The sequence below is a fragment of the Tiliqua scincoides genome, chromosome 13 (assembly GCF_035046505.1).
Source record: "Tiliqua scincoides isolate rTilSci1 chromosome 13, rTilSci1.hap2, whole genome shotgun sequence".
Classification (NCBI taxonomy): domain Eukaryota; kingdom Metazoa; phylum Chordata; class Lepidosauria; order Squamata; family Scincidae; genus Tiliqua; species Tiliqua scincoides.
The window spans coordinates 15,506,184-15,532,606 of record NC_089833.1 but is presented as its reverse complement, the minus strand read 5'-3'; the positions used below and the strand labels follow the sequence as shown (position 1 = coordinate 15,532,606).

General features: G+C 48.3%; 1 protein-coding gene across 2 annotated transcripts; it reads right to left on the bottom strand.

The window, feature by feature from the left end:
* Positions 1-273: 273 nt before the first annotated feature.
* WIPI2 (WD repeat domain, phosphoinositide interacting 2) lies at positions 274-21,532 on the bottom strand. Of its 2 annotated transcripts, none has more exons than XM_066640631.1 (12): positions 21,318-21,532; positions 12,607-12,689; positions 11,667-11,836; positions 11,086-11,182; positions 9,657-9,754; positions 9,472-9,564; positions 9,265-9,335; positions 6,825-6,932; positions 5,272-5,436; positions 3,680-3,787; positions 3,149-3,279; positions 274-2,213 (listed from the first exon to the last, which is right to left on the bottom strand). In XM_066640631.1, exons 1-12 carry the CDS (start codon positions 21,389-21,391, stop codon positions 2,101-2,103), a joined length of 1,311 nt encoding a protein of 436 aa, XP_066496728.1. In that variant the 5' UTR covers positions 21,392-21,532; the 3' UTR covers positions 274-2,100. The 2 variants fall into 2 exon arrangements, with proteins under 2 accessions (XP_066496728.1, XP_066496729.1); XM_066640632.1 differs by having other exon boundaries at positions 3,182-3,279.
* Positions 21,533-26,423: the final 4,891 nt, after the last annotated feature.

The window sequence follows — 26,423 nt, the reverse complement described above, 5'->3', positions numbered from 1 at the left end:
GATGTCACTTTTGGGCATGACATCACTTCCAGGTTAATGACATAACTCCTGAGGTTCGTGAAAGATTGTCTTTCTAAAAAGCGGGCTCCAGTGCTAAAAATGTTGAGAACCACTGCATTATACAAATGGTATTTTTACATTTGAGACTGGATAACAAAGAGCGCAATGGATTCCCTACCCCACCCCTTAAGACTTGCCTCCTGCACCCTCGGAGACTGGAATCATTTTGGGTTTGTTCATTTTTATTTTGTTAAGAGAATGCCACAAAAAAGGGAGAGTGAGTAATAATTTAATCAAAAATGGTGACTAACAATCTAAGGAAACAAGAGGTTCACATAATTTTTTTTCCTTTTTTGCTCACTGAAAACAAAATCTAAAAGGTTAAAAACCAAAAGAAAAAGGCACATTTCAGCTCTGTAAAAGCAGATGGCAGTTTTGCCCAACTTTGGTCACTCTTTGCCAGAGTCCTGGCAGTTCTAGAAAGATCCGTCCTTTTCCTGCAACACCAGAACTACCACTCAAGCTGTCGGAGGTGGGAGGTTACACAACAGTTTTACGCCACACGGACCTGGGAGAGAGGAGGTAAAGAGAGCTCTCAGAGGCTGGGAGCCAAGGGGACAAAACACTGATAGAGGAACATGCTTCGGCTCAATCCTGCAGCCAGACCACTGAGAGAGAGAGAGAGAGAATGAACAAGAATGCACCTGGCCCTCGACAGAGGGTAGAGCTATTAATTCACAAGTCACAACACTGGGCTGCCCCTGAACATGGCAGCTCAGCATCAAGCTTTGATAAACACATGGGGAAAGTTGCTCCTTTTTCTAGTGTCACTGTGTGGTGCACTTCTCCAGCCGCCATCCCCCCACCCGGAAGCAAACGGTGTGACTGACAACACTGAAACACAGGGCAAGTCCCCGTGCTGTCAAGGGGGAAACACTCGACACAGAGTTGCCATTTTCAGCAGCAGCCCTGCACCCTGCTTCCAAGCGACCTATACGTTTAGAGGGAAGCGGGGAGTTCTGACTAGCTGCAAGGGCCGGCCGCAGGACCAACAGGAGCTCCCACCAGTCGCCAGCTAGGAGGACAGACTTTGTAAGATTAAAGCAAGGCAGGAAGGTGGTATTAATCAGACAAAGGGCCAAACACACTTTCTAAGCTTGCAGTGCAACACGCTGATTAGGCTGGCTAATGAAAACAGAAAGGTGAGTCCCCACCCCCCACCCCACTTGGCTCTTTTGCTCCCAAAACTGAATTAATCCCCCTTCCCCATTTCACCTCCTGGACAGGAAGGTGCAAAACCCAGGGAGAGAAACTCATCACCGTTTAAAGAGAACACAATAGTCCCACAAGTAAGGCAGCATTCAGAAGGTGTTTTAATTAACAAAATGGTGCAGGAAAAGGAAAAAAAAAATAAGGAAGTGTATGTGGGTGGAGGAGAAGTAGAGACGGAAAGAAATCAAGAATAGGTGAACGCTGCTTGGTTTCGGTGTCGGTCCCCAGGTGTGCCCCCAAGCCCATGCACAGGAAACCCTCCGGACTTTGTGGCCCGAGCAGAACAAGCTGAGGCACACTGAACCTGACTTCGCTGCCCCTCCCTCCATGCAGATGCCAAGTGTCATGTACGCATCTTTGTTTGGTGTGTGTTTTTTTTTCTTGCAAGCGGCAAAACCTGAACAAAACGTGGATCTGCTTGCCTAAGACTCGCTTGGCACAAGAAGGCATGCAAAGCTAGGAGGTGCTGACGAGTGCACAAAATAGCAGGTTTTGGCAACAGCAACAAAGGAATATATCCTCACAGCTAAAAAGATAAAGCAGGATTTGAAAGCCACTGAAGTGAAACCACGTAATCCCCCCTCCCTTCCCAATGGTGCAGATGGGCCACTGGCTACCCAATGGCAACAGCTACAATGGGTCAGGTTTCGCGTTGCTCGTTTTTAAAACTGCTTGAGATTTCGTCGCCCTCTCACTTCTCTCTCTCTCTCTCTCTCAATCCCCACTCAGGTCAAAGTTCGTAGCGGCAGCAGTATTGAGACGAGAATCCTCAAGAAATGTCAGGCCAGTGTGTTCTTGGGCTTCAGGAGTGAGTTCACAGGTCAAAGTTCAGTCAGTCCGCAGGATCATCGGGGGATGCTCGCTGTCTTCGTCCAACCGCAAGGCGCTGGTGTCGTCATCCAGGCAAGCTCCGCCCACTGCCCCCAAGTCTTCAGGGTAGGCTGAAGGGAGACAAAAAGGGGGGTAGTGTTCAAAAGGGGGGAACCATCAGTGCACATATAGAACCCACTTCACGTCGATACTGTACTCCTGAAGGAACCATCACCTAGTGAGTTAGAAGATTGTGGCAGCATCCCACAGATTCTGGCATTTCCTCAACCCACAGGAGCCTGCTCTTTCAGGTCATCACCCAAGGCGCTGCTCTTTTAGAGGGGAAGAAGGTGTGCACGCAGGATGGGGCCCTTACAGCCATTTCATAGAGGCTCTAGAATTCCCTTCCACTGCAGGACTGCCTGGCCCCATCTCTCCTGCCCTTCTGAAATCATGCTACAACTTTATTCTGGAGAGCTGGTGGGGGGGGGGTTGGAGGCATCGAAACATTCTGTTTATTTTAAGCGGAAGTGGCCTTTAGAGCAGGGGTGCCCAAACCCCGGCCCTGGGGCCACTTGCGGCCCTTGAGGACTCTCAATGTGGCCCACTGACAGCCCCCAGTCTCCAATGAGCTCTGGCCCTCCGGAGACTTGCTGGAGCCTGTGGTGGCCCGACGCAACTGCTCTTAGCATGACGGCCAACTGTTCGACCTCTCGTGTGAACTGTGGGACAAGGGCCCCCTCCACTGCTTGCTGTTTCACGTCTGTGTTGCAGCAGAGGCAGCAAAGGAAAGGCCGGCCTTGCTTTGTGCAAGGCCTTTTATAGGCCATGAGCTATTGCAAGACCTTCATTCATTCACGTAAGTTCAATCTCTAATGTATTCATTTATGTAAATTTATTCAAATTTGAAATGTAAATTAACTCTTTTTTTCCCTGACACAGTGTCAGAGAGATGATGTGGCCCCCTTGCTAAAATGTTTGGACACCTCTGCTTTAGAGCCATCTCCTTGTAGGCCCCCTATAATGCAGCACCAGGCTTGGAAGGCGGCTCCAGCTTCATCCTTACCGTGTCTTGTCGGGGAAGAAGGCACACAAGTACCTTTAGTCACGGCGGCACTGTACGTCTGTGCTACTAATGGCCGGTCATGTGATGCGGATTCTAGGATTTCATTGGCTGGCTCCATACTGCCATCCAGCCTAGTGGGAAGAATCAAACAGCAGAGTGGGTTCCATCATCATCACTGGCTTATTCCTATCCTGCTTTCTCACAACCTTATGCCCCCCCCAAAAGTCTTAGAGCATCAGTGTCTCAAACATTCAACAAAGCATTTTTATAAGCATAAACGGTACAGCCATAATTTGTGCATTAACAAAAATAAGCCCAAATGCCATGGCAACAGCACGGCGCATACAAATCATCCTGAACACTGGTGCACGCAGAAGCAAAAGCAAGAAGAGACAACAACTGTTCAGACCCAGGGGTGCTGAACAAACACAGTCGTCGTGCAACATTTCAAAACCGATCCCCTGCATCGCGGGTACAGCACACAAGCCTTTCAGCACCTCAACACAGCTCTCAAGAGGAGAAGAGTCTTACTTGTGCTGTTTCATCAGTGTGCATTCGCCTCCCTCCTGGGGGTCTAAATTGTACATGTAGAGATACCCGTCAGCAGCTCCCACCAGCAGACGAGGGATTTTCTGAATCCTGGGAGGAAAAAAAGATCATAGAACAGTCCAGTTGAAAAGTCTGGCTTCGCGAAATGAGCAGAACAGGCTGTTCTAAAAATGGCTTCCAGCTGCCATCTTGGCAATACAGTGGTCCGCAAATCACACTGTCCTCATCTCTGCTGCCCAAAAACCTATTCTCTCAGTCCTTAAGCACAGCCTTTGGGTGAAACTTGGCAGAGGAAACCGACACCACCAGTCAGAAGTCCCAATTCAACTGCAGACTTCTGCAGCTGCACTGCCAGCCTCCGGAGAAATCCGAGAAGGCGCCTGCTCTCTAAACACCAGGCGGCCTTTCCTACCCTGAGAGACAGGCAACTGAAGCACCAATTGTCACCGACGGACAAGTTTAACAGAGCAAGCTCAAATTCACTTTGCTAATTAATCCCCGAGGCCCACGTATATGCCACGCTTAGTGATCCGACAGCTGGCCTTGGTGAGCACGTCTAAGGAGCCTGTGTGGCCAGGCCTTTGTGAAAGAACAAGACAAAACCCACACACAACGTGAATGCTTGCTCAAAAAACACATGTGGGTCCAAAATCAGTTCTGGGAGACTTTCAGGTCAGATCCAGCATCTACACAACATTAATGCTACATTAATGCAACATTAATTAGCATTAACCCCTGCTAATTGGGTAAGAGGCACTTTTTCAAGTGGGTGCTCCTTTTTTTAGCAGGGGGAGAGTAACTGGCCCACCTCACCCCAGCACTGTCTGTTCTAGTGGCTGTCTGCTGGTATTCCTTGGCATCTTTTTAGATTGTGAGCCCTTTTGGGACAGGGAGCCATTTAGCTATTTGGTTTTTCTCTGTAAACAGCTTTGTGAACTTTAGTTGAAAAGCGGTATATAAATACTGTTGTTAATAATAATAATAATAATAATAATAATAATAATAATAATAATAATGCGAGTGAGGTAGAGGAGTCCTGGACTAAGTCTCTTTGGGATGCAGCAGAAGCAGGCACCCTCCTCTAAGCTAATGGCAAAACAGAAGAAGCACCCTTACTCCCCCAAGTATGGGTGACTTTTTCAGAGCCCTTCTTTCTAGTGTGGAAGCTTCCCATCTGAAAGGAGATTGTAAGATGGATTAGCATTCCAATATATAGCCCCCCCCCCCCAAAAAAAAACTGTAGTCCTACAGCACACTCTATAACTACTCTGTGAAGGTGACTCTGGCCAAACAAACATGGAACATGTTAGTGTCGCTCCACATTGTCAAGACATTTTTAAAAAGCCAAGGATTCTCCACCAGAAGAAAAAGTCTCCAAGAGGACAGAGAAAAGAGGTCACTGCATACCTCTTCCTATGCGTATTTCAGCCTATAATCTCAAGTTTGGTTAGGTAAGAAAAGCAGATCTGCCTGCCTTCAGAGGACTTCCGAGCCTACGTTTCCACCTCTATATAGCAATGGGTCTCTTGCAGCAGTGTGTGGCAAATCCCCCTCTGCCCCACATCTGTACTCACGTGGCCAAAGCGCAAATGTTTTTGTGGCCGCAGAAGGGGAGACGGACAGTTGCGAAGGCTCGGCCCTGGTTGAACATCTCTGTGACCTGGGCAGGTAAGTAATTGGTGGAGACCATCAGGACTTTGCCAAAGTAACCTGTCCAAGTCGTGGGCTCCTCCTGAGGTCTGGAAGCAAGGAAGGTGAGAAAAAGTTAAAAAAAATAAAAACTAGGAAACCCTGTATCATTTGCATGTGGCAAGAGCAGCTCTGCCCCTTGAGTGTGTTTTGATTTACAAATACATACGGAGAAGCCCACATTTCTTTCATGCCCACTGCTGAAAGGCAGGCAATTTTTAAAAATGCAATTTAAATAGGCAATTTAAAAAAATGAACAAAACAGAAGGCAAGTCCAGCAACAGAATGGAGATAAAAAGACAGACCTATGCTGGCAAGAGTAAACCTTTATCTGGCTCCCAAGAGCCAATCATGTAGATGAACTAATAATATATGGCTAGGGTGGATAGCTAAAGTCTAGCTGCCGTGAAGAGAAGGACCCACATACACACCCCACCCGTCGCATGACCAAAGGCGAAGACAGCCAGAGAAGAGGCTAGACGGAAGATGTTAACATTCGGGCTGGTTCATACCCTCTTCCAAGTTGTTTAGGACTTTAAACAATCAACATCAGCACCCAGAATTGTGCACGCAGAAACAACCTAATGGCCACTGCTGATCTTGGAAGCAGTGGCAAAAATATGAGAGACCTGACAGTTCCCAAATGGCTGAGCTAGACTTTACTGGATGTGGTCTGAACAAAGGCAAAGATACTGTGTTGCTAAGTAACTAGGTTCAATCAGAAAGAGGATGTCGTCAGCTGCTATTTATCTATACATTGCATTTATCCAATGCAAATCACTATTATACTTATGTCACGTACAGTGGGGTCTCTCTCCATCCAAGGTCTTGGTACGTTAGGATGACTATCCACAGGTGGCTGCGAGGTAGTTTCTGGTGCTCCTGGAGACCATTTCTGGAACTGCACTGAGGCCTGCGACCCCCTTGGCACGGGATTTTGGGACACACCAAATGCTCTGCAATCCATTCTAGGGAGATTGCCAAGGCCAAGGGAGAGGGTTGCAGGCCCTGCTGCGATTCAGAAGTGGCCTCCAGGAGTGCCAGAAACTGCCATGCAGCAGGGGACCCAAGGTAAGTTATGCTATTTTTCTTTTCAAAATGGGGGCTTCATCCATGATGTCATGGGGGCATCCATGGAAAGGGTGCAGCATCCATGTGGGGTGCAGAATCAACCTCCCACAGATCCCAGGGGAACACTGTATTCAGTGGGCAGCAACTGCATTTCTCACATTCCAGGGCCACCTGATCCTTTCTCCCCCAGTTCGGACCCACCCGTGTAGGCTCCCGACAGGAAACCCTTCATACTGGCCTCAACGCTTCCATTAATTCGCTCGATCCCAAAACATGGGAGAGACACTCAGGGGCAGGTCTGGACTGTGGGGCGCCAACCGGCAGGGCAGGCATCGGAATGAACGCGCGTAATTTCTCCAGGGCTTACTTCTCTTTCACAGTCTCTAGTTTGAAGATGTGCACCGTCTCCGTGTTACTGGACGCAGACAGAAACATGCCATCCATGCTGAAGGCCAAGGAGGAGATGCTTACACACCTGGGGAAAGACACCAACACAAACGACCAATCAGTCTCTACGCACTTGTTCGGGAGGAGAGGAAGGAAAGGAAGCTACAGTGGGCTGTCTTCATCCTTGGGCTTGGCACCTGCAGATCTGAATATCTATGGCCAGAAGGCCTCAGAGGACCTCCTGGCCGCATCCAGATTTCACATCATTGCCATTCTCATCAGAGACTTCCAGTTGTGTCCAGGAGGTGGACTGGGGCCACCCCTCCCCCCACAGAATTGATATTTGTGGAGGGTCCTGAATCCTCCATGGATACCAAAAGCCCTGCTGTATTAATCAGAAAGAACCTCACTCAGCTTCCCCAGCTGCCTACTTCACAGAGGTCACACAACAGCAGCAGCTTCAAGGAGAGACTGCAGCCCAGTGCTAGAGCACCCGCTTTGCAGGCAACAGGTCCCAGCTTTAGTTTCTGGCAGCATCTCCAGGAAGAGCCGAGACAGATCTCAGTCTGACAGCAGCTGCCAGCCAGTGCCTGATAGTACCAGGCCTCCTTGTATCTTTCTCTTTGTTGGCATCCTTCAGTCTCGGAAGACTCTGGTATCGCGCTCTGAATAGTGGTTCTGGAACAGTGTCCTCTCCAGCGCGCGAAGCCTGGGTAAAGTAGGTATGGAGGATAGGCTGTTACCCAAGCAGCAAATCCCCCCTCTCCACGTCGCTGAAATGGTCCAATGGAAAGGCAGAAGCCCATACGGTTGGTTCCAGCGGCGTCGCAGGAGTTGCCAGAACGTGACTGTGTTCAGCCACGAACTGCCTCAGGGACTCCGGCTCCGGATTTTGCCTCGAGGTTGACTCCTGAAGCCTTTTCCATAACTGGATGTAGCCACAAGGCAGTGGAGGTTTGGGATCAGAGTTTTCCTTCTCTCAAATAAGCTGCCTTCCCAGGCTGACGAGTCCCATCTACCCGGTGGCTGTTCAGTTGCCTCTTACGACAAGTACAGCCAAACCGAGGGCCTATTCTTATCCCCAGCCCCCAGGCCTCCTTGTATGCAAAGAGATAAAAAAAGGTTAACCACTGTGGTGGCGCCAGGGGCTCGACCTGCAGCCCACTCCCTAAAACACACTCCAATGGCAGCTAGTTTAAATGGGAGCCACAGAGAATCCAGCCTCAGCCGTGCTCAAGTGCAGCAGAACCATGAGAATTTCAACCCACCTTTTCGCCCACAGCAGGGCCTCTGAAACAGCTTACAAGCATTTCCATTTTAAAATAGTGAACGACACTCACAATTCAAAGCATTCAAACCATCAAAGTATAAATAGTGTTGGCGCGCTGTTGGCAAGGCAGGAGATAATGCGGGGCAGCAATTCACACCAGGGCTACCTGCTGAGACACACTGAGTGGTGTGTGCTGGACTAGGAGCAGGGTTCAAATTACTGCTCAGCCATGAAGCTCACTGGGCGGCCTTGGGTAAGCCACTCATACGCGCCCACCCCACAGAACTGGTGTAAGGTAAAAAATGGAGGGGAGATAACCCGGTATAATGCTCTGAGCTCTTGGAGGAAGGGCAAGATAAAAATATGTCGTAAGTGCCCTTAAATAAATACTGCTGTTTTGTTCAGCCTGATGAGGAGCTCCAGGGGAAATGCACTCTTGACTATGACATTTTGGCTGGTCCTCAGAGAGGTATTACACTACTGTGGCTTTTGGATCTAGCAGAGAAATATGGCTACCCAGGATTTCTTTTTCATATACTGTATACACTTGTGTATAAGTGGAAAAATTTGCACCTCAAGTGGACCCTGAAAGCCTGGGTTGACTTATACATGGGTATACAGTAAGGCCTCCACGGTTTTTAAGAGCATCTGAAAGATGGGTTGGTGGGTGGGTGGGAGGTGGACACTGGGCTGAGAAGTGAGATGAGATGCACAGGGAAAAAGCAAAAAAAGGAGCTATTTTACCTTGTCCTGAAGTAAAACAAACACAGAACTATTCTCCAAACAGGAAGCAAGGTGCTTATGGGAATTGTAGGCTTTGTGAGGGCTGCTAATATAGAAGTACAGTACTATCCTCCTTGCAAAGCCTGCAACTCCCACAAGCACCTTCACCTTGCTCCCTATTTGGAGAACAGCTACGGTGTTTGTGCTGCTCCAGAATAATTACTGGCAAGTCTTTTTCAGGATCCAGTAAAATCTGACAAAATTCATCCACCGAGAGCAAGAGCAAATGGCTTAAACTTGCCCTTGACTCATCCATGAGATCGACTTATACACGAGCATATATGGTTATATACAGAGCTGCGATTCACAGCTTTTTCACACACTCCACTGCTGAATACAGAAAGAATCCACTGAACTAAGCATTCACCTCTTTACTCCTCTTCGGAATTCAAAGAGTTTCTGCCCCTCTGGAATGGAAAATACCCGGATCACCGTCCCCTGGGAGGATAAAGGGAGGTTAAAGAAAAATAAATCTTTGCTGAATTTAGAATAGCTGCTACAGAGTTGTGAAGAAGCCAAAAGACCAGTGTCCCAAAAGCTGACTCAGCTCAGCTTAACCAAACCAGGACCTTACCTTTTCTGACGCTGTGGCCAGCTTGGTGCCGCTTGCATCAAATGCCAGGGCAGCCAAAGGACTGTCGTGAGCAGGGATCATGTTAGCGGCTCTCTGCACACAAAAGTTGAGAGAGAACGTCAGAGCTTAGCCCACTGCAGTCAGCTCCGTGCACACCACAAAGCAGAACCGAGAACGAGCCTCACCAGGTTGATGGTGTCAAAGACCTGCACTTCTCCAATGGTCGCGCTCCCTGGGTAGGCTAGATAGCAGTTGTCATTGTTGATGGACAGTGCACACAAACCTAAGGGAAAAAAAGAGATAGGCGAGCATCTCGCTAGGAGCTGTGACACCCCCCCAAAGTACTAGAATGAAAAGCAGCCGTCATTAAGGCTTGTAATGAAGAGCTTGGAATTCCTCTAGCTCAAGGGAAAGAAGAACATCAATATTAAGCTGTGGTTGCTCAGACAAAATAGCATTACAGGGATCCCCTGGGTCTTTTAATGGCTTTTCTACCATTTATGTTTATTATGATTACAAGTAAAATGCCCATTACAGAGGAGGGAAGGATGTGGGGGGGGGCTTGTTATACTGCAAGGAGGGTCAGAGAAAGCACACAAAGGAGGAGCACACACACATATTAAGAACATAAGAACAGCCCCACTGGATCAAGCCACAGGCCCATCTAGTCCAGCTTCCTGTAACTCACAGCGGCCCACCAAATGCCCCAGGGAGCACACCAGCTAACAAGAGACCTGCAAGGCTTCCTGGGAATTGTAGTTAAGAACATAAGAACAGCCCCACTGGAGCAGGCCATAGGCCCATCTAGTCCAGCTTCCTGTAACTCACAGCGGCCCATATTGATGGAGATCCTACAATGTGATGCGAGAAGGGTGCGATGAAAGCCAACCCTCCCTGTGCCAGGCAGCCAAATCTGCTCCCTGAAGATAGTGGCCCCCATTCTCTGAGAATTAATACTCCTGCCTTTACAAGCCCTGACCTGGGTTTTATTTTTGGGTCACTACAGACCGTGTCAGAACGTTGGCAGCTGTAAAGAGATTAACTGTATGGCACCATCAGTGTGCACAGTCTTTTAAAATAAGGTGCACCACAGTCTAGATGGGGGGGTAGGGGAAGAGAGGTAAGGGAAAGTAAGGGATGAACACAAGCAAATGTAGTTGCACGTAATTGATCTGTGGAACTCCAGGCCACAGGATGCAACAGGTGGACTGTATGCCTTCAAAAAGGGCATTGGCCGCATTGATGGATGAAAAACCCATCACAGATTACAAGCCCTGTTTGGGTCTGTGCATCATCCTGGTTCTAGAAGTAGGCTCTCTCTGAACGCCAGATGCAAGGGAGTGGCAACAGGATGCAGGTATCTTGTTGTCTTGTGTGCCCCCCAAGGCAGCCAATGGGCCACTGTGAGATGCAGAAAGCTGGACCAGATGGGCCTTTGGACTGATCCAGCAAGGCTTATGTTCAGTTCGTGGATTACAGAACACTGTCATTAAATGCTGAGACGTTTTAAGGCGCACATACAAGATATTTTCAGCACACGACCGAGTGTGAATGTGACAGACAGAGGTGTCGTACCAGGACACCTGTGAGGGGGCCAAAACTGGCACTCCTTACCTGCAGGGTTGGGGGGCGTCTCCCTGATTGTATGCAATACCTTCATGTCCCGTATGTTGTGTATGTATAAGGACTCTTCTAAGCATACTATCAATCTCTAAAACAAACAGAGAAAGGAAAAGTAGAGACAGACTCCCGGGGCAAAGACGGCCTGAGTTGCTAGAAACTTCCATGAGCAATTTGGCTCATGCAGGACGTGGCCACTTTCCAAAATGGCCGGCCTCACCCAATGAGACTCATTTTAAACCCACAAGCCTTGATTGCCACAACTCCAAAGCCCCCACAATGCCCCTTCTACTGTGAAAGCCATCAATGTCAAGCCTGCCCTGCATTCAGTTTCCTTTGTTCACGGTTTGTTTTCTGCCTTGTGCTTTATTGATTTATTAGGTTTACGCTGTTACAAGTTTTATTGGCTTGTTCGGCGGGGAAGCTTAATTGGTAAGCTGCCTTGATGGTTTCTTGAACGAGACTGAATGGCAGCACTGAACGCTTTTTAAATCGTAAGTAGTTTTCAAACTGACCCCGGTCCCCAAAGCGGCCATGAACAAGGAACCCGGCCAGACTAAAGCACCAGTGCTCACCTGCCTGTTGAGCTTCACAGCCAGGATTGTATTGGAATAACTATAGTTGCAAATCTCAGTCCCCTTCTTGAAGTGACAGACTTTCAGCCTGCGGGGAGCTTTGAGGCTCACGATGGCCACTAGGCTGCTGGAAAAGAGCCTCTCCACGATGCAGACATCTTCAGTGTCAGCTGTGGAGGAGAAAAGGAGAGAGAAGGTGGCACAGGGGGAAGTTAAAATGCAAGAACTGTTTGGGGTGGACGGGGGAAGGGGGGGTCCCAAAGTCGGCAGAGAGCCAGTCACATACTGCACTGTGATTTGAATCACTCCTCCAGTTGCCAACCAACACAACAGCGACCTCTCCTCATTCCCCCACCTGCACCCCCAACTCTCAGGCCCACCAAAAGCAAAGGCAAAACACATGATCCAAGAATTATGATTCTAGTCATATTCTTCTTTCTCAATATAGTGTGAACCAAAGGTTTTCAGATTGTGTTTTAGGGAACTCTCCCCTACCAAAGCCACCATTTTGTCTTCTGCTGGTGGCCTGGAGATTCCAGGTTAAAAACATGTAGTAGATCAGTCTGCCCACCCTGTTCTTGACTGTTTAAGGCCCTTGGGGCACAATCCTAACCAATTTTCCAGCACCAAGGCAAGGGTAATGGAACTCTGAAGTAAGGGAACAAACATTGCCTTACCTCGAGGAGGCCTCTGTGACTGCCACCCAACTATAGGATACGGCACATGCCCCACTGGCACAGCTATGCCCTTAGTGAATTGAGCAGAGAGGCCTAGCAGTCAGAGGGCTGTGTTGGAGGCTCTTGCAGCCCTTGGGCCTCACTCTGGCCACCTCTGGTAGAAGAACCAGCATGGTGATCCGAATTTGGGTAAAGGGCTGTCAAAAGAAAGCAGCAGGCAGCCAAAGCAATATGACAAAAACAATGAGGACACACACACTTACTGCATTCATAGATCTGCTCCAGTTTGTCCACAGAGGAAAGGGAGAAGAATTTGTAACCGGATTTGCTGCCAACAGCTAAGGACCTACAGAGAGAGAGAGAGAGAGAGAGAGAGAGAGAGAGAGAGAGAGAGAGAGAGATGAGGTCAACCAAGCATCGGAAACTCCCCATTTCTCATGGAATACAACAGCATGTCCCAAGCTTGCTCGCTCTTTTACAAAAGAACACTTGACCCCACAGATCACCCTGCATCATTACACGCTCTCAGCATCCAATATACAGCTGCTTGCACAACCAAAATGACAGTCCTGTTTTATTTCCCTTTGTAATGGAAAAATAACCAGAGACCAAGATGCAAAAAAAGGAACATGCCACAAGGAGCTCTAGCAGAGCTACCGACCTCTAGATATTAACTGCTTGACAATTTTACACCCTAGAAATCAAATCAAATCAAAAACCTTTATTGGCATTAGTACACCCTACAAAAGTTAGTGCCTTGCATCTGTGTTCTTGGCCTAAGGCAACGTATTTCTGAGTGATGGAGGTTTGAGGAGGGGAGAGAATCTGGGGGAGCACTTTCTCCAGAGTCACTGCTATGCTTGTTTCATTGCATATCCTCAAGAGATGGCCGGCTATTGATCAGCCAAAACAATTTGCATCTCAGCAAGAAGAGAGCCCCACTGCAATTCATTTTCCCTTAAAAGATACCATTCTGTAGGAAAGCTCCAACGCTCAGCTATAAATGTGTCCCAAAGGCAAAACCTTTACTATTCAGCCAGTTGTTCTTTCCAGATTATTTGTGGAGCACTCAGCACCTATTATTCAGAAATCGCTACCCACTGCAACAGATACTAAATCAAGAGACCAGACCAGACAGCAAGGCCCTTTGCCAAGGACCCTGCAAAACAGCCTGACTCTTGGAAAGCAAAGTGGATTACTAATAATCCTAACATTTGGCAGGTAGACCGCGGGACAGCAAAGGAAGAAGGTTATCACTTTTATTACTTGCTAAGCAAACCATCCATTTTAGAGGTCCACAAATGCTTCTCTTTGTTTATCAGAACTCACAAGATAAAGCTGCATATCATTCCCACAGGCCACTCAAACAAATGCAGTGATACAGCCGTATTCATTTTGCAAACGCTGTGGACAAACCCCAAAACTCGATTCAACATCAGGAGTGCAACACTTGCATTTGTGGATGGGGAACTGAAACCAGACCCCTGCTCCTGAACAGATGGTTGGGATGACTGGAGAACGAACTGATGAAGGGCACAGGAAGGCATCCCCAGCTGCTGGACTGGGCCAGGATCCAGGTACCCAGTGCACTTTGGGAGTTCCCCAGTGAGCTAGGGATGCATGTTTTCTCCACAAAGATGCACGTAGCTGGGGTAAAGCAAAATATCTGTGGGTGATACTCCTCTTTCCAGACTAAAAAAATAGCATGCCCATCTGTGGCTTTTTGGTCTCTATCACCCAACCAATCCACTGTATCAGAAACCTTGAGTCAGCAATGCCATCATACTGGCAGGAGATACAGACACTCACAAAGATCTACAAATGTTAAACAAAATCTTTCAGTGGCTCAGGACCAGAGCCTCAAGAATCCCTACCACACAAATATCTAAAATGTTAAGAACCACTTCTGAGGCCCTGTTCTCTGTCCCACCATGAGTGGACCATGGAGACATAGCTTTCTTAGTCATAGTAGAAACCCAGAATGCCCTCTCAAGAGAGGCCTGCCAGTCCTCACCTTCAGGCACGCAGACAAGATCTTTCGGTTCCAACTTTTTTCTAGACACTACTTCTTAAAGCAATGTGCAAGAGCTGACTGCCGATGTATCAAACTCTCCAATGGGATTATTGGATGGAGAATTGGTTAGATGTTCAGAAGTGGAATGACTTCATGCAGCAGCTACAGGGGAGAGGAATCATTGCCACCCCCTCCTTGTGGGTGCTTGAAGGCATCTGGCTGACCATTATGAGGAAACAGGATGCAGGAAAAGATGGACCTGTGATTGGATTCTGCTTCAGAGTGACCTTGGGCTAGTCCAGTGGTTCCCAAACTTTTTCGACTAGCGGCTCCCTTGAACTACTGGGCCGTTGGCTGCAGCTGTCCACGAGGGGCTACAATCCTATAAATTGTACAGGGTGGAAGGTTTTGGTTTTTTTGAGAATTCCACGGCTCTCCTGGCTGGTTTCCACAGCTCCCCAAAGAGACACGGCTCACAATTTGGGAACCACTGGGCTAGTCTTTCTCTCAGCCTAACTGACCACACAGGGTTGTTGAACAGATCAAATGGCAGGCGGAAGAAGGGAGCTCCAAAGTTCCCTGGAGGCAAGGCAGACATAAATGCCACTTTATTATGTGTTTCACCATTTACTCCAAGTATTTGCAGGTTACAAGAATGGATGGCAGGGCTGTGTTGCTAGGGTTGGTTATGCTCACGTCCACAACAGATAAAGGCACCGGAGCTTTGTGGACCTTAACAGCAAACAGCAAATTCTGGCATTGGTTTCTGTGGACTACATTCCCACAAAACTGGCTATCTTCAGTTGACAGGAATACATGACAGGGGAGGAGGAAAAAATGTGAGCAGCAAATCAGTGACATTTTTGTGCACAGCCCAAATGTATGCAAGATAAGAAAGGAGTACAAATGCCAGATAACCACAGCTTCTGCTACAGAGATAACTCTTTAGCAAGGCATAAATCTCCTTTTGTAACTTCCCACGTTGCTGTGAGGACCTGACAGCTGCAATAACATCTCCCCACAGTACATTTCGGAACTCTTTCAGTGTGAACCTGCAGTAAGTCACACTTATAAATACACTCCAATAGCAAGAGCTGGAGAGATTGATTAAAAGAATCAATTTTTCTTATTCTTCCTTTAAAAGAAACTAATGCTTAAGGGGAAAAAAATCATCAGAAGTAGGGTGATTTAACTAAGCCTGTGCAAGATTTCTAAAAAGCTTAACTAGGAGCAATCATAGCACAGCAGATATTGGTAGGCCTGAAAAATGTTTTGAATTCCAAGCCACCAATTTCTCCCCACTACCAGCCACAAGGTGGTGGAATTAATACTACAATGAAACCACTCCCCCCCCCCATTAATGGCATAGTTCTGTTATGACCTTCTATCATTGATGTAATTGACTCAAGTTCGCTTTTAGCATCACCCCGATTACGGCAGCTGGACGAGAACAGCTTGGCTCAATCGGACAACATGCCAAACCACCATTTACAACAGCCACGGGTTGTAAAGTTTTAGTCTAGCACAAGATGCAGACCCTCAGATGCTTTGTTTTGATGCTGCAAATCAAGGGTAAAGCGTCTTTTTTTACACACAGCCTGCCTCTTGGGATCTGTGCACAGTTTTAATGCCAATGTGGAGCACTTCAGGTGAAGTTAAAAGTTCAACACCTTGACATGTGTTCTTGCTATAAATCTTGCCAAGGTTTAGAGCAGTAGGTAAGTACTAACCCCTCACTGCAGAGCTCTCCCAGGTCCATCTAGCAAGGTCACAGCCAAGGTGATTTCAACCAGGGAGCTCAGAGTTCAGGCTGAGCTACAACCACCCGCAACAGCCTGCACCCCTCCCCCCAGTTATTCCTTCTCTCTCAGGAATACCCACTCAGATATCCACTTTGGACAAGACCAGTTTCTTTTCTCTTGCCTAGAGATGTGCCTTGTGTTGGGAAAAGGAACTGTGTGAATTGGCCCCATTGTGAATGTGGAGGGGTAGCTTGGGTCGTGGGGCCCTGCTTTCCAAGAGGGGATCTGACTAATAGGCCTTTGGACCCTTCAGCCACCCAATGAGTCACCCAGGATCAAGGAAGGCAATTCTGATGTTTAGCATGTGCACAAAGGCAACAGTCACCCACAAAACAACTGAATTGCACTGTTCTCCAGATTGCTTCCTATTATTCACTTCCTGGAGGCTGGCATGCTTCCCTTCTCAACTGTCTGTGGCCCATTTATTTATCCTTCATCAATCACCTCTTAACCATCCAACTCTGGCTGGATGTTTAGCACTACTTTAAATTTTAAAGGGAGGCTCTCAGGAGCATTTAAGTTTTGTTTGAGTATCGCCATGATGTGCAGGAGGTATTTAATGTTGCAGAAGTCACACACTTCTCTCTGGTCTATCCATGCCCCCGTCCCCTCATTTCCCTCTCTTGTGCCAATGCCTAGATTGCAAGCCCCGTTGGTGCAAATTAATCAGTTCCTTATGGGATAACAGTGGGGCTCAGGGCTTGAGCTGAGACCATTACCCTGCATGAACGGTATTCCAGAATTGAAGTGTTCTCTCTCCAGGGAACCCTTCCCCATACTGCCTTGCCTGTGAGGAATCCCTGCACCCCGCGAAAGGACAAGGAAGCACACCACAGCTTTGGGTTAAGCAAACAAAACTTGTCAGTTGACACACTTCATGGGGGGGGGGTGAAATCAGACAGATCTGCTGACGCTCACTTGAACTGTGAACGTGATCCCAAAGCTCTCCCTGCAGACAAATGCAGGAGTGGACAAATGGTCTCCCAAGGAGAATACAGGCAAAGATCAAGCTCTTTGACAGACTTTTGGAGAAGATCAAGACTTCCCAGAACATACAGGTTGGGAGAACCAGCACCATAGAACACTGAGTTATCCAGGGATTCTTATTGCACCTTTTGGCTCTATAAAAGCCACCCCCACCAAGGGACCTCATCAAATCCAATTAAAAGCTGCCAAGTTATGGGGTGCCATTAAAAAGAAGGAAAGCTGGCTGATCCCGTTGGTGTGGAGAAAGAGAAGCAAGCTGGGAAAGAAAGATGTTTTATACCTTGAAGGCTGCAAAAGTGGAGGGGGAAAAGAAGTGATGGAGCCCTATTCTTACATGGGAGACTGAATGGTGCCATTGTCATCAAAGAGACAGGAGACCTACGGCTAAAGTGGGGAAGAAAATACAGAGCTGATAGCTGCTTTGAATGCCCATCAGGGAGATAAAGCAAGGTATAAATTTGTAAATATTTTAAATAGCAGGAGAAGAAAAACACAAGGAGACAAGCCAAGGCTCATCGATTGACAACTGACTGGGTCTGAAGCCCCAGAATCTTCTGCACCATGTTGGGGTCTCTGGGGAGCATCCAGGGGCTCCTTGGTAGACAGAACAGTGTGAATATAATCCTTTAAAGTAGAAACTACAGCATCCACTGGTTTAAATTACTGCTTATCTCAAACAGGGATGAGTCAAGATCGCTTCTGGCAGAGGGTGACCCTACCTTCATTTTGCCCTTTGATTTACCCTACCACAGATCACAACTCAGTCAGGGTTAGAGTCTTGGGAGAACAGATTCTGTGGACAAGGGTTCAGGAATATAAACAAGTTGGGAGAAGAAAAACTGCAGGAGTATGACTCCGAACCCATGCACCCTTATCAAGTAGAAAATGCTAATGAAATCAGCGAGATTCACAGACAAGTACACGTAGGTAGGACAAAGCTACAAAGCCATTTTACTGCTACTGTAGGAAGTGAGGGACAGTCTAGCATGTATTGCACCTTGCTAACGTGTCAAAGAAAAAAATAAATAAATCACCACAACCAACAGGCATGTTCCTGGCCCTTGAAGAGGGAATGCACAGAGATAAAGTTTCTCCATCACATGTTACAAATTATTGCATCATGCAAAGCAGAGAGCCACTAAGTTCTTGCGTGGGCAGGCGGGGGAAGGCAGCGGAGGCAGGGCGCAATCGCTCCGCATCTACTTTCACTGCTGTGGGGAGCCCTGCTGCAGGTTGCGCCAGGCTCCCCGCACCCCCAGGAGGCTGCAGGGGCTTGGGTACATGCACCACTGCCTCCTCCCTGCCTCCAGTCTGCCCCCGCTCCTTAAGGGGGCAGGGGCCAGGGCCCACAGGCTGGGGGGTCGCGACGCCGCCGTTTGAAAAGCCCTGACGTTAAAGAGTTGATAAAAACAGCCACACATATGAAGACAGGCAGCTGGAAGGCTAAACTTCCAGCTCCTGACTTTTGCCCCTTTCCCCTCAATGTTTCTGATCTCCCCTAAAAGGAAAATATAAGCCTTGACATTATTTCAAAGAAAGGACCCAGCAAGACAATTATTTGCACCGCTACCTATATGCTGCTCCTAGAAAACATACAGGACTAGGAGAACACTGCAACTGCAATACAATATACCAGTGGTTCCCAAACTTTTTTGATTGGTGGCACAACCTATTGGGCCATTGGCCACGGTTCTGATAGGGCTACAACCCTATACTGCATCAGCGAGACTCGCAGAGTATAGGGCAGCAAGATTTCTCCGAGGATTCCGCAGCTCCCCTGGCTGGTTTCTGCGCTCCTAGGGGAGCTATGGCTCACAGATTGGAAACCACTGCTATACACACTAAACTGAGAGTAAGCCCCACTGGATATAATGGGACATGCTTCTGAACAAACATGTATAGCAGTGATTCTCACACTTTTAGCACCAGGATGCACTTTTTAGGATGAGAATCTGTCAGGACCCACCAAAAGTGATGTCATGACCAGAAGTGACATCATCAAACAGGAACATTTTTAACAATCCTAGGCTGTAATCCTACCCACACTTACCCAGGAGTAAGTCCCATTGACTATCATTGTTAAAAGCATAAACATAGTAGCCCATTCAAAGTACAGATCTGTAACATTTCCTCAAATGCAGTCACATACCACGGGAGCATTAACTCTAATATATTAAAAATAAAGTAGTGAAATGAAGGGGGACCCACCTGAAATTGGCTCGCGACCCATCTAGTTTGAGAAACACTGATGTATAGGATTGTGCCTGTACATGTTTCCCAAGTAGACTGCAAAACAGTGACAGGGTGGAAGATAGTACAATACACGTTTATGAAATCATGCATGGGGTGGACACACCAGACAGATGCGAGCTTTCCTTCCTCCTTTGCAATACTAGAACCTGGAGCCATTGATTGAAATCAATCAGCAGAAGATGCAGGGCAGGCAAAAGGAAGGCCTTCCCACAAGCCATAATTAATTTATGAAATCTGCCGCACAGGATGTGGTGATGGCCAATAGTCGAGATGGCTTTAAAAGATTAGACACATTCACAGGGGAGGAGAGAGAGCACTATCAATGGCTATTAGTTATAATGGCTACGTGCAACCACCACAACTGATGGAATGCCTGCATCTTATGCAGAAGGTCCCAGGAACATCTCTGGTTAAAAGAGATTCTCAGCTAGGAAGTGTGGGAAAGATCTTGCTTGGACCCCAAACCTGGGACAGCCACTAACAGTCAGAACAGGCAACAGTGGGGTAGGCATCAGACAGCATAAAGTTGGTCATACATTCAAACAAATGCTCCTGTGCATGCTTCCTCAAAGCAAGTCCTGCTCTATGCAATTGAATTTTACCCCCAAGTGAGCATGCTCTGGACTGCAGACTGCATATAAATAGCAATAATAATAAGTCAGGCCTCTTCCTTCCATCAGGCTCCTCCTCAAAATCTACCTTTCCCATGGAAGCCCAACCCTTTACTCCCAGTCACCTGCTACCATCCCTAAGGCCAAGTACATGTAAATGCAATAGTCTCCCCTTTGTTTATTCTGGTCTCCATTTCCCTCGCCCTTCCCTGTGGTCACTCTTATGCTGCACTTGCTGTTTTGTTTTGAGGAACCATCAGGCCCCTCAAGGCAAGGACCTGCCCCCTTGTGCACCCAAATCATTACACATCCTTCTCATGTAACCGAAGTGTTTTGCTGGATCAGGCCAAAGGCCCAACTACTCCAGCTTCCTGGATCTCACAGTGGCCCACCAGATGCCTCTGGGAGCATACAAGATAACCTGCATCCTGGTGCCCTCTCTTGCATCTGGCATTCTGAGCTAACCTACTTCTAGAACCCGGAGGTTGCACATACACATCATGGCTTGTCACCTGTGATGGATATTTCCTGTCCACACCCCTTCTAAAAGCATCCAGGCCAGATGCCATCACCACATCCTGTGGCAAGGAGTTCCACAGATTTATCAGACGCTGAGTCAAAAAATATTTTCTTGTGTCTGTTCGGACTCTCCTGATACTCAATTTGAGTGGCTGTCCCCTGGTTTTGGTGTTGTGTCAGAGAAGAACATCTCTCTACCCATCTGGAAAAAAGAGGTGACTCAGAAGAACATCCCTCTATCCACCCCCTGCATAATATTGTATGTCTCAAACATGCCCCCCTCCACGTGCTGGGGAAAGAAACCCACCGCCACATCCTGTGGCAAGAAGTTCCACAGGCTAACCACACCCCAGGGGAAGAAATGCATTGCTGCATCCTGTGGCGAGGAGTTCCACAGGCTATCCACACACTGGGGAAAGAAACACATCGCCTCATACTGTGGCAAGGAGTTGCACAGGCTAACCACATGCCAGGGAAAGATACGCTCACCACATCCAGTGGCAAGGAGTTCCATGGGCGAACCATGCGCTGGGGAAAGAGGCACACGGCGCCCCACTTTCCTCTCCTCCAAGCTGCCGTGAGACTTAATGGCGACTGTTAATTAGCCAATAATTAATAATTAATTAGTATTAGCAGCCTTAGTGAAGTTCCTCTTCCCATTCAACACCACCCGAAGCCCCCCCTGGCCTCCCAGCGCCCCCACTGCGAGCCCCTCGGGGCAAGGACCAGTCCTGCCAAGCCAGCCAGAGTCTGGCCCGTGACGTCATCGCCAGGCCACGCCCCCTTACGTGTTGTCCTGGTTGAAGTTGGCGAAGAGCAGCTGGCCGGCGCCGGCCTCGCCGCTCTGACTGGCCAGGTTCATGGCGCTCCCTGGGCTGCCCGGCCGCCCGCCCGGCTCAGCCTCGGCGGCTCCCGGCCCCGCTCGGCTCCGGCCGCTTCCTCATCCCTCTCGGCGCTGCCTTGTTTACGCTCCGGGAGCCACCAGAAGCCCACCGCGCATGCGCCGTCCCGCCCCATGCGCAGGCGCCACACGACTCCGGCGCGGCCACCGTAGCCCCAGTGCGCCTGCGCGGCTTTCTGAATCGTGTTAGGTACCGGAAATGTGCATGCGCGGATTCCGGGCCCGGGCTGCTGTGCCGCCAGTACGCACGCGCGGCTTCTGAACCCGGGAAGGTCTTCTGCGCGTGCGCGAGGTGCTCCCTCCCATTGAGCCCTGCAGCACGTGCTGCGGCCTCCTCCGTTTGTGCGCAGCCCCAGCAGCAGAGCAGCAGCAGTGGGAGCTGCAGTTTGTGTGGAGACAGTTTGGTGGAGATGCACACACTGGAAACAAAGGCACGCGGTTGCATTGTGAATTTTGCATGCACGCACACAAAGTTGTGTACTCACAAGCACAAACACACACACACACACACACAAGTAGGTAGCTAGTTGGCAACCTTCAGTCTCGAAAGACTCTGGTATCGCGCTCTGAAAGGTGGTTCTGGAACAGCGTCTAGTGTGGCTGAAAAGGCCGATTCGGGAGTGACAGTCCCTTCCACACCGGGAGCAAGTGCAGTCTGTCCCTGGTCTGTCTCCCTGGCTATGGGCCTTCCTTCTTTGCCTCTTAGCCTCAGACTGTTGGCCAAGTGTCTCTTCAAACTGGGAAAGGCCATGCTGCACAGCCTGCCTCCAAGCGGGCCACTCAGAGGCCAGGGTTTCCCACTTGTTGAGGTCCACTCCTAAGGCCTTCAGATCCCTCTTGCAGATGTCCTTGTATCGCAGCTGTGGTCTACCTGTAGGACGCTTTCCTTGCACAAGTTCTCCATAGAGGAGATCCTTTGGGATCCAGCCATCATCCATTCTCACGACATGACCGAGCCAACGCAGGCGTCTGTTTCAGTAGTGCATACATGCCAGGGATTCCAGCACGTTCCAGGACTGTGTTGTTTGAAACTTTGTCCTGCCAGGTGATGCCGAGAATACGTCGGAGGCAGCGCATGTGGAAAGCATTCAGTTTCCTCTCCTGTTGTGAGTGAAGAGTCCATGACTCGCTGCAGTACAGAAGTGTACTCAGGACGCAAGCTCTGTAGACCTGGATCTTGGTATGTTCCGTCAGCTTCTTGTTGGACCAGACTCTCTTTGTGAGTCTGGAAAACGTGGTAGCTTTTTTACCGATGCGTTTGTTTAGCTCGGTATCGAGAGAAAGAGTGTCGGAGATCGTTGAGCCAAGGTACACAAAGTCATGGACAACCTCCAGTTCATGTGCAGAGATTGTAATGCAGGGAGGTGAGTCCACATCCTGAACCATGACCTGTGTTTTCTTCAGGCTGATTGTCAGTCCAAAATCTTGGCAGGCCTTGCTAAAACGATCCATGAGCTGCTGGAGATCTTTGGCAGAGTGGGTAGTGATAGCTGCATCGTCGGCAAAGAGGAAGTCACGCAGACATTTCAGCTGGACTTTGGACTTTGCTCTCAGTCTGGAGAGGTTGAAGAGCTTTCCATCTGATCTGGTCCGGAGATAGATGCCTTCTGTTGTAGTTCCAAAGGCCTGCTTCAGCAGGACAGCGAAGAAGATCCCAAACAAGGTTGGTGCAAGAACACAGCCCTGCTTCACGCCGCTTCGGATGTCAAAGGGGTGTGATGTGGAGCCATCAAAGACAACAGTGCCCTTCATGTCCTTGTGGAAGGATCTGATGATGCTGAGGAGCCTGGGTGGACATCCAATCTTGGGGAGAATCTTGAAGAGGCCATCCCTGCTGACCAGGTCGAAAGCCTTCGTGAGATCTATGAAGGCTATAAAGAGTGGCTGTCGTTGTTCCCTGCATTTCTCCTGCAGTTGTCTAAGGGAGAATACCATATCAGTGGTGGACCTGTTGGCTCGGAATCCACACTGTGATTCTGGATAAACGCTCTCTGCAAGTACCTGGAGCCTCTTTAGTGCAACTCTTTAGTGCAACAAGTAGGTAGACCTGGCTCCAAACGCAGGCTGGAGCCCAGACCCAGGTCTGCCTGCCCAGCAAATGGCCGCAGAAGCGATAAGCTCAAGCGGGAGCCCAGGTCTACCCAGCTCCAAGTCCAGAGCCCAGTTCTAGCTGCCTGGCTGACCTGGGCTCTGAAGGCAGTGCTCATGGCCCCCTCCCAAATACAGACACTGGATCCACCCCTGGTTCTAAGGAGATTCAACGCAGAAAGCTGGGACGATTCAGCTCAACCAGGTGGATTCCATACATTCCAATCTTCTGCACTTTGCTTTCTAAAAGTAATGAATATTGTACAAAAACTAGTGTTCCCAAGACGTGACTGTATTTGCCTGGCATATCTTTCCTCTTGCTTTGATGTCAAGTAAATGCATTTTATTTTAATATGTATCAATGCATCAGCAATGCATCATCGACAAATGTTATATAGTCGCTATGTAGGCGCTATGAAGGTGCTAGATAGGCGCTATATAGGTACTAAATGGGCGCTAGGTAGGCGCTAGATGGTTGCTAGATAGGCGCTATATAAGTGTTAGTTGCTAGATAGGCACTAAATGGGCGCTAGGTAGGCGCTATATAGTTGCTAGATAGGTGATAGGTATTAAATAGGCACTATGTAGGTGCTATGTAGGTGCTAGATAGGCGCTATGTAGGTGCTAGATAGGCACTATGTAGGTGCTAGGTAGGCACTATGTAGTTGCTAGATAGGCACCATATAGGTGTTAGATAGGTGCTAGATAGGCGCTATGTAGGCGCTATATAGGTGTTAGATAGGCACTAGATAGGTGCTAGATAGGTGTTTCATAGGCGCTAAACAGGCATTATGTAGGAGCTAAATAGATGATGCATAGGCATTATATAGGTGTTAGATAGGCGCTATATAGGTGCTAGATAGGTGTTGCATAAGAGCTAGATAGGCATTATATAGGTGTTAGATGGGTACTATATAGGTTTTAGATAGCTGCTGAAAGGTACTATATAGCTGTTAAATAGGTTTTATATAGGCACTAGATAGATGCTAGATAGGTGTTGCATAGGCGCTAGATAGGCATTATTTAGGTGTTAGATAGGTGCTATATAGGTAAATAGGCACTTTCAATACAAGTAAATACTACCTGCATCCCAGTCATATGTTTTACTTTTGCAGGGTTGCGGGCCTGTGTATTGCAGTGGTGTGTAAATGAAAGGATATATTGCATGTTATTTCTATGTAGGCAATACATTTTCCATGGCATGCAGAGATGCATTTATTCTATGCCAATTATTGTCACATGGCTTGACAGCTAATGAATGCATCTTTCAAAAAAAACAAACACATTATTTTCTCTTCATGAAATTTGGGGGCGTTTCGGGTCTTTGATGTTTCTCCAGACTTATCCTTTCATTTTGCCCACCAGTATAGATACCTGACATCATTGCCCCCCTTGAAAAAATAGTCGCCCCCCCTCTAGAATCTTGGCTACGGGCCTGCATGGAAACCAGCCAGGGGAGCCACGGATTCCTTGCAAAAAAACACACTAGGCTATACAATATATAGAACTGTAGCTCTCACGGGGGCCTCGGCCAATGGTCCAGCAGGTCAAGGGAGCTGCCAGTCAAGAAAGTTTGGGAACCACTGCCGTATGTCATATTCATGCTGAACTCCCCCTCCCTGAAACACCTATTCCTGCAAACAGTTTAATATGAGGACCTGTAGCCTCTTTAGAACCAATTTTTTTTGGCATTTTAACACACAAGCCCTCACCATGCACTATGGTCCTCGTCTGGGTCACCAGCCCACCACCGACCACGTATTTGAACAAGAAAAGAACAACATCCTGTCCACTTTCTGGTTTAATTCCATGATGTGTTTAATATCACATGTAGTTAATTTGGCCTGCGAATATCCCTCTGTCGCTTGTGACGGAACAAAGGAATGTCGAATTCCTTTACAGCAGATGCCCTTTTCTCAAACACACACATGCAGAGTTTCCGTTTACTACCCAAAAGCCAACAACTCACAGCCCAATCCTATCCACACTCTCCTGGGAGTAAGCCCCATTGACTCTAATGGGACTTTCTTCTGAGTAGATGAGCATAGGATTGGGCTGTCAGAAGCATATTCAAGAACAAGGCAGTTTGGGATGAAATATTAAACAGGCTGTCTGATTGCAGCAAAAAGGGCCCCAGACTACTTTAATGTTCATTTACAAAAATGGGAGAGGAGGGGGAAGAAGTGATTTTGTGCCTTCAGGCCCTTTCTAACTTCATCAGTGGTGGGGCTGAATTGGATTATAGAGGAGACAGACTGAGAGCAGAGGATGAGGCAGGAGCTGGGAGGCTGATTGAAAACAGCCCCTGCTCTTGGCCCACGGAAGACTCATCTCTTTCCACAGCCTTCTTCATTAGCCGATAAGTAGGACAGATCTGCTTACCCAAGAGCCTCGTCTGAGGTTGTCAGGATCAGTTTTCAGGAGGAGCAACAGACAGTGGTCAACGAGAACAGGCATTAAAGAGCCACAAGATTGAATTGAGAGCCCGGCACGGGGGAACACCACAACGGGCTCACTAATTTCCCAGGCTCCCTGGTTGCTCTCTTAACTGTCGGAATGGAGTTGCGGTTTCATGAGGTCCAATCTATGCTTCAAAAAAATCAGCATCTCCGAAACGACCATCCAAACAGCTTGGGGCTGAGTTTCTCAGAGATCGCTTTCCGCTGTGTCCGATGTTCAAACTAGAGAGTGTCAGAGACTATCCCACCACACTTCCCCTAAAATGGGCAGTCCTGTGATAGATGGGGGTGGGGTGGGTGGTTGCATTTCCCCTGCCTGATCAGGAATGGGGATATTGCACTTTAAAGAGACACTTCTAGATCAGGGGTGTTAAACATAAGGCCCACGGGCCAAATGCACCCATAATTTATTGCAATTTATCCCCCCCCCCATAATTTGGTTCTCC

What these genes read in the sequence shown, in the direction of transcription:
- WIPI2 (XM_066640631.1), bottom strand. Translation starts at nt 21,391, where the DNA reads ATGAACCTGGCCAGTCAGAGCGGCGAGGCCGGCGCCGGCCAGCTGCTC. An exon ending in CTGTGAAGCTCAACAGGCAG is followed by an intron (nt 11,183 to 11,666) that starts GTGAGCACTGGT and finishes TGTTTGTTTTAG; the next exon opens with AGATTGATAGTATGCTTAGA. An exon ending in CTAGAGACTGTGAAAGAGAA is followed by an intron (nt 5,437 to 6,824) that starts GTAAGCCCTGGA and finishes CCTTGCTTCCAG; the next exon opens with ACCTCAGGAGGAGCCCACGA.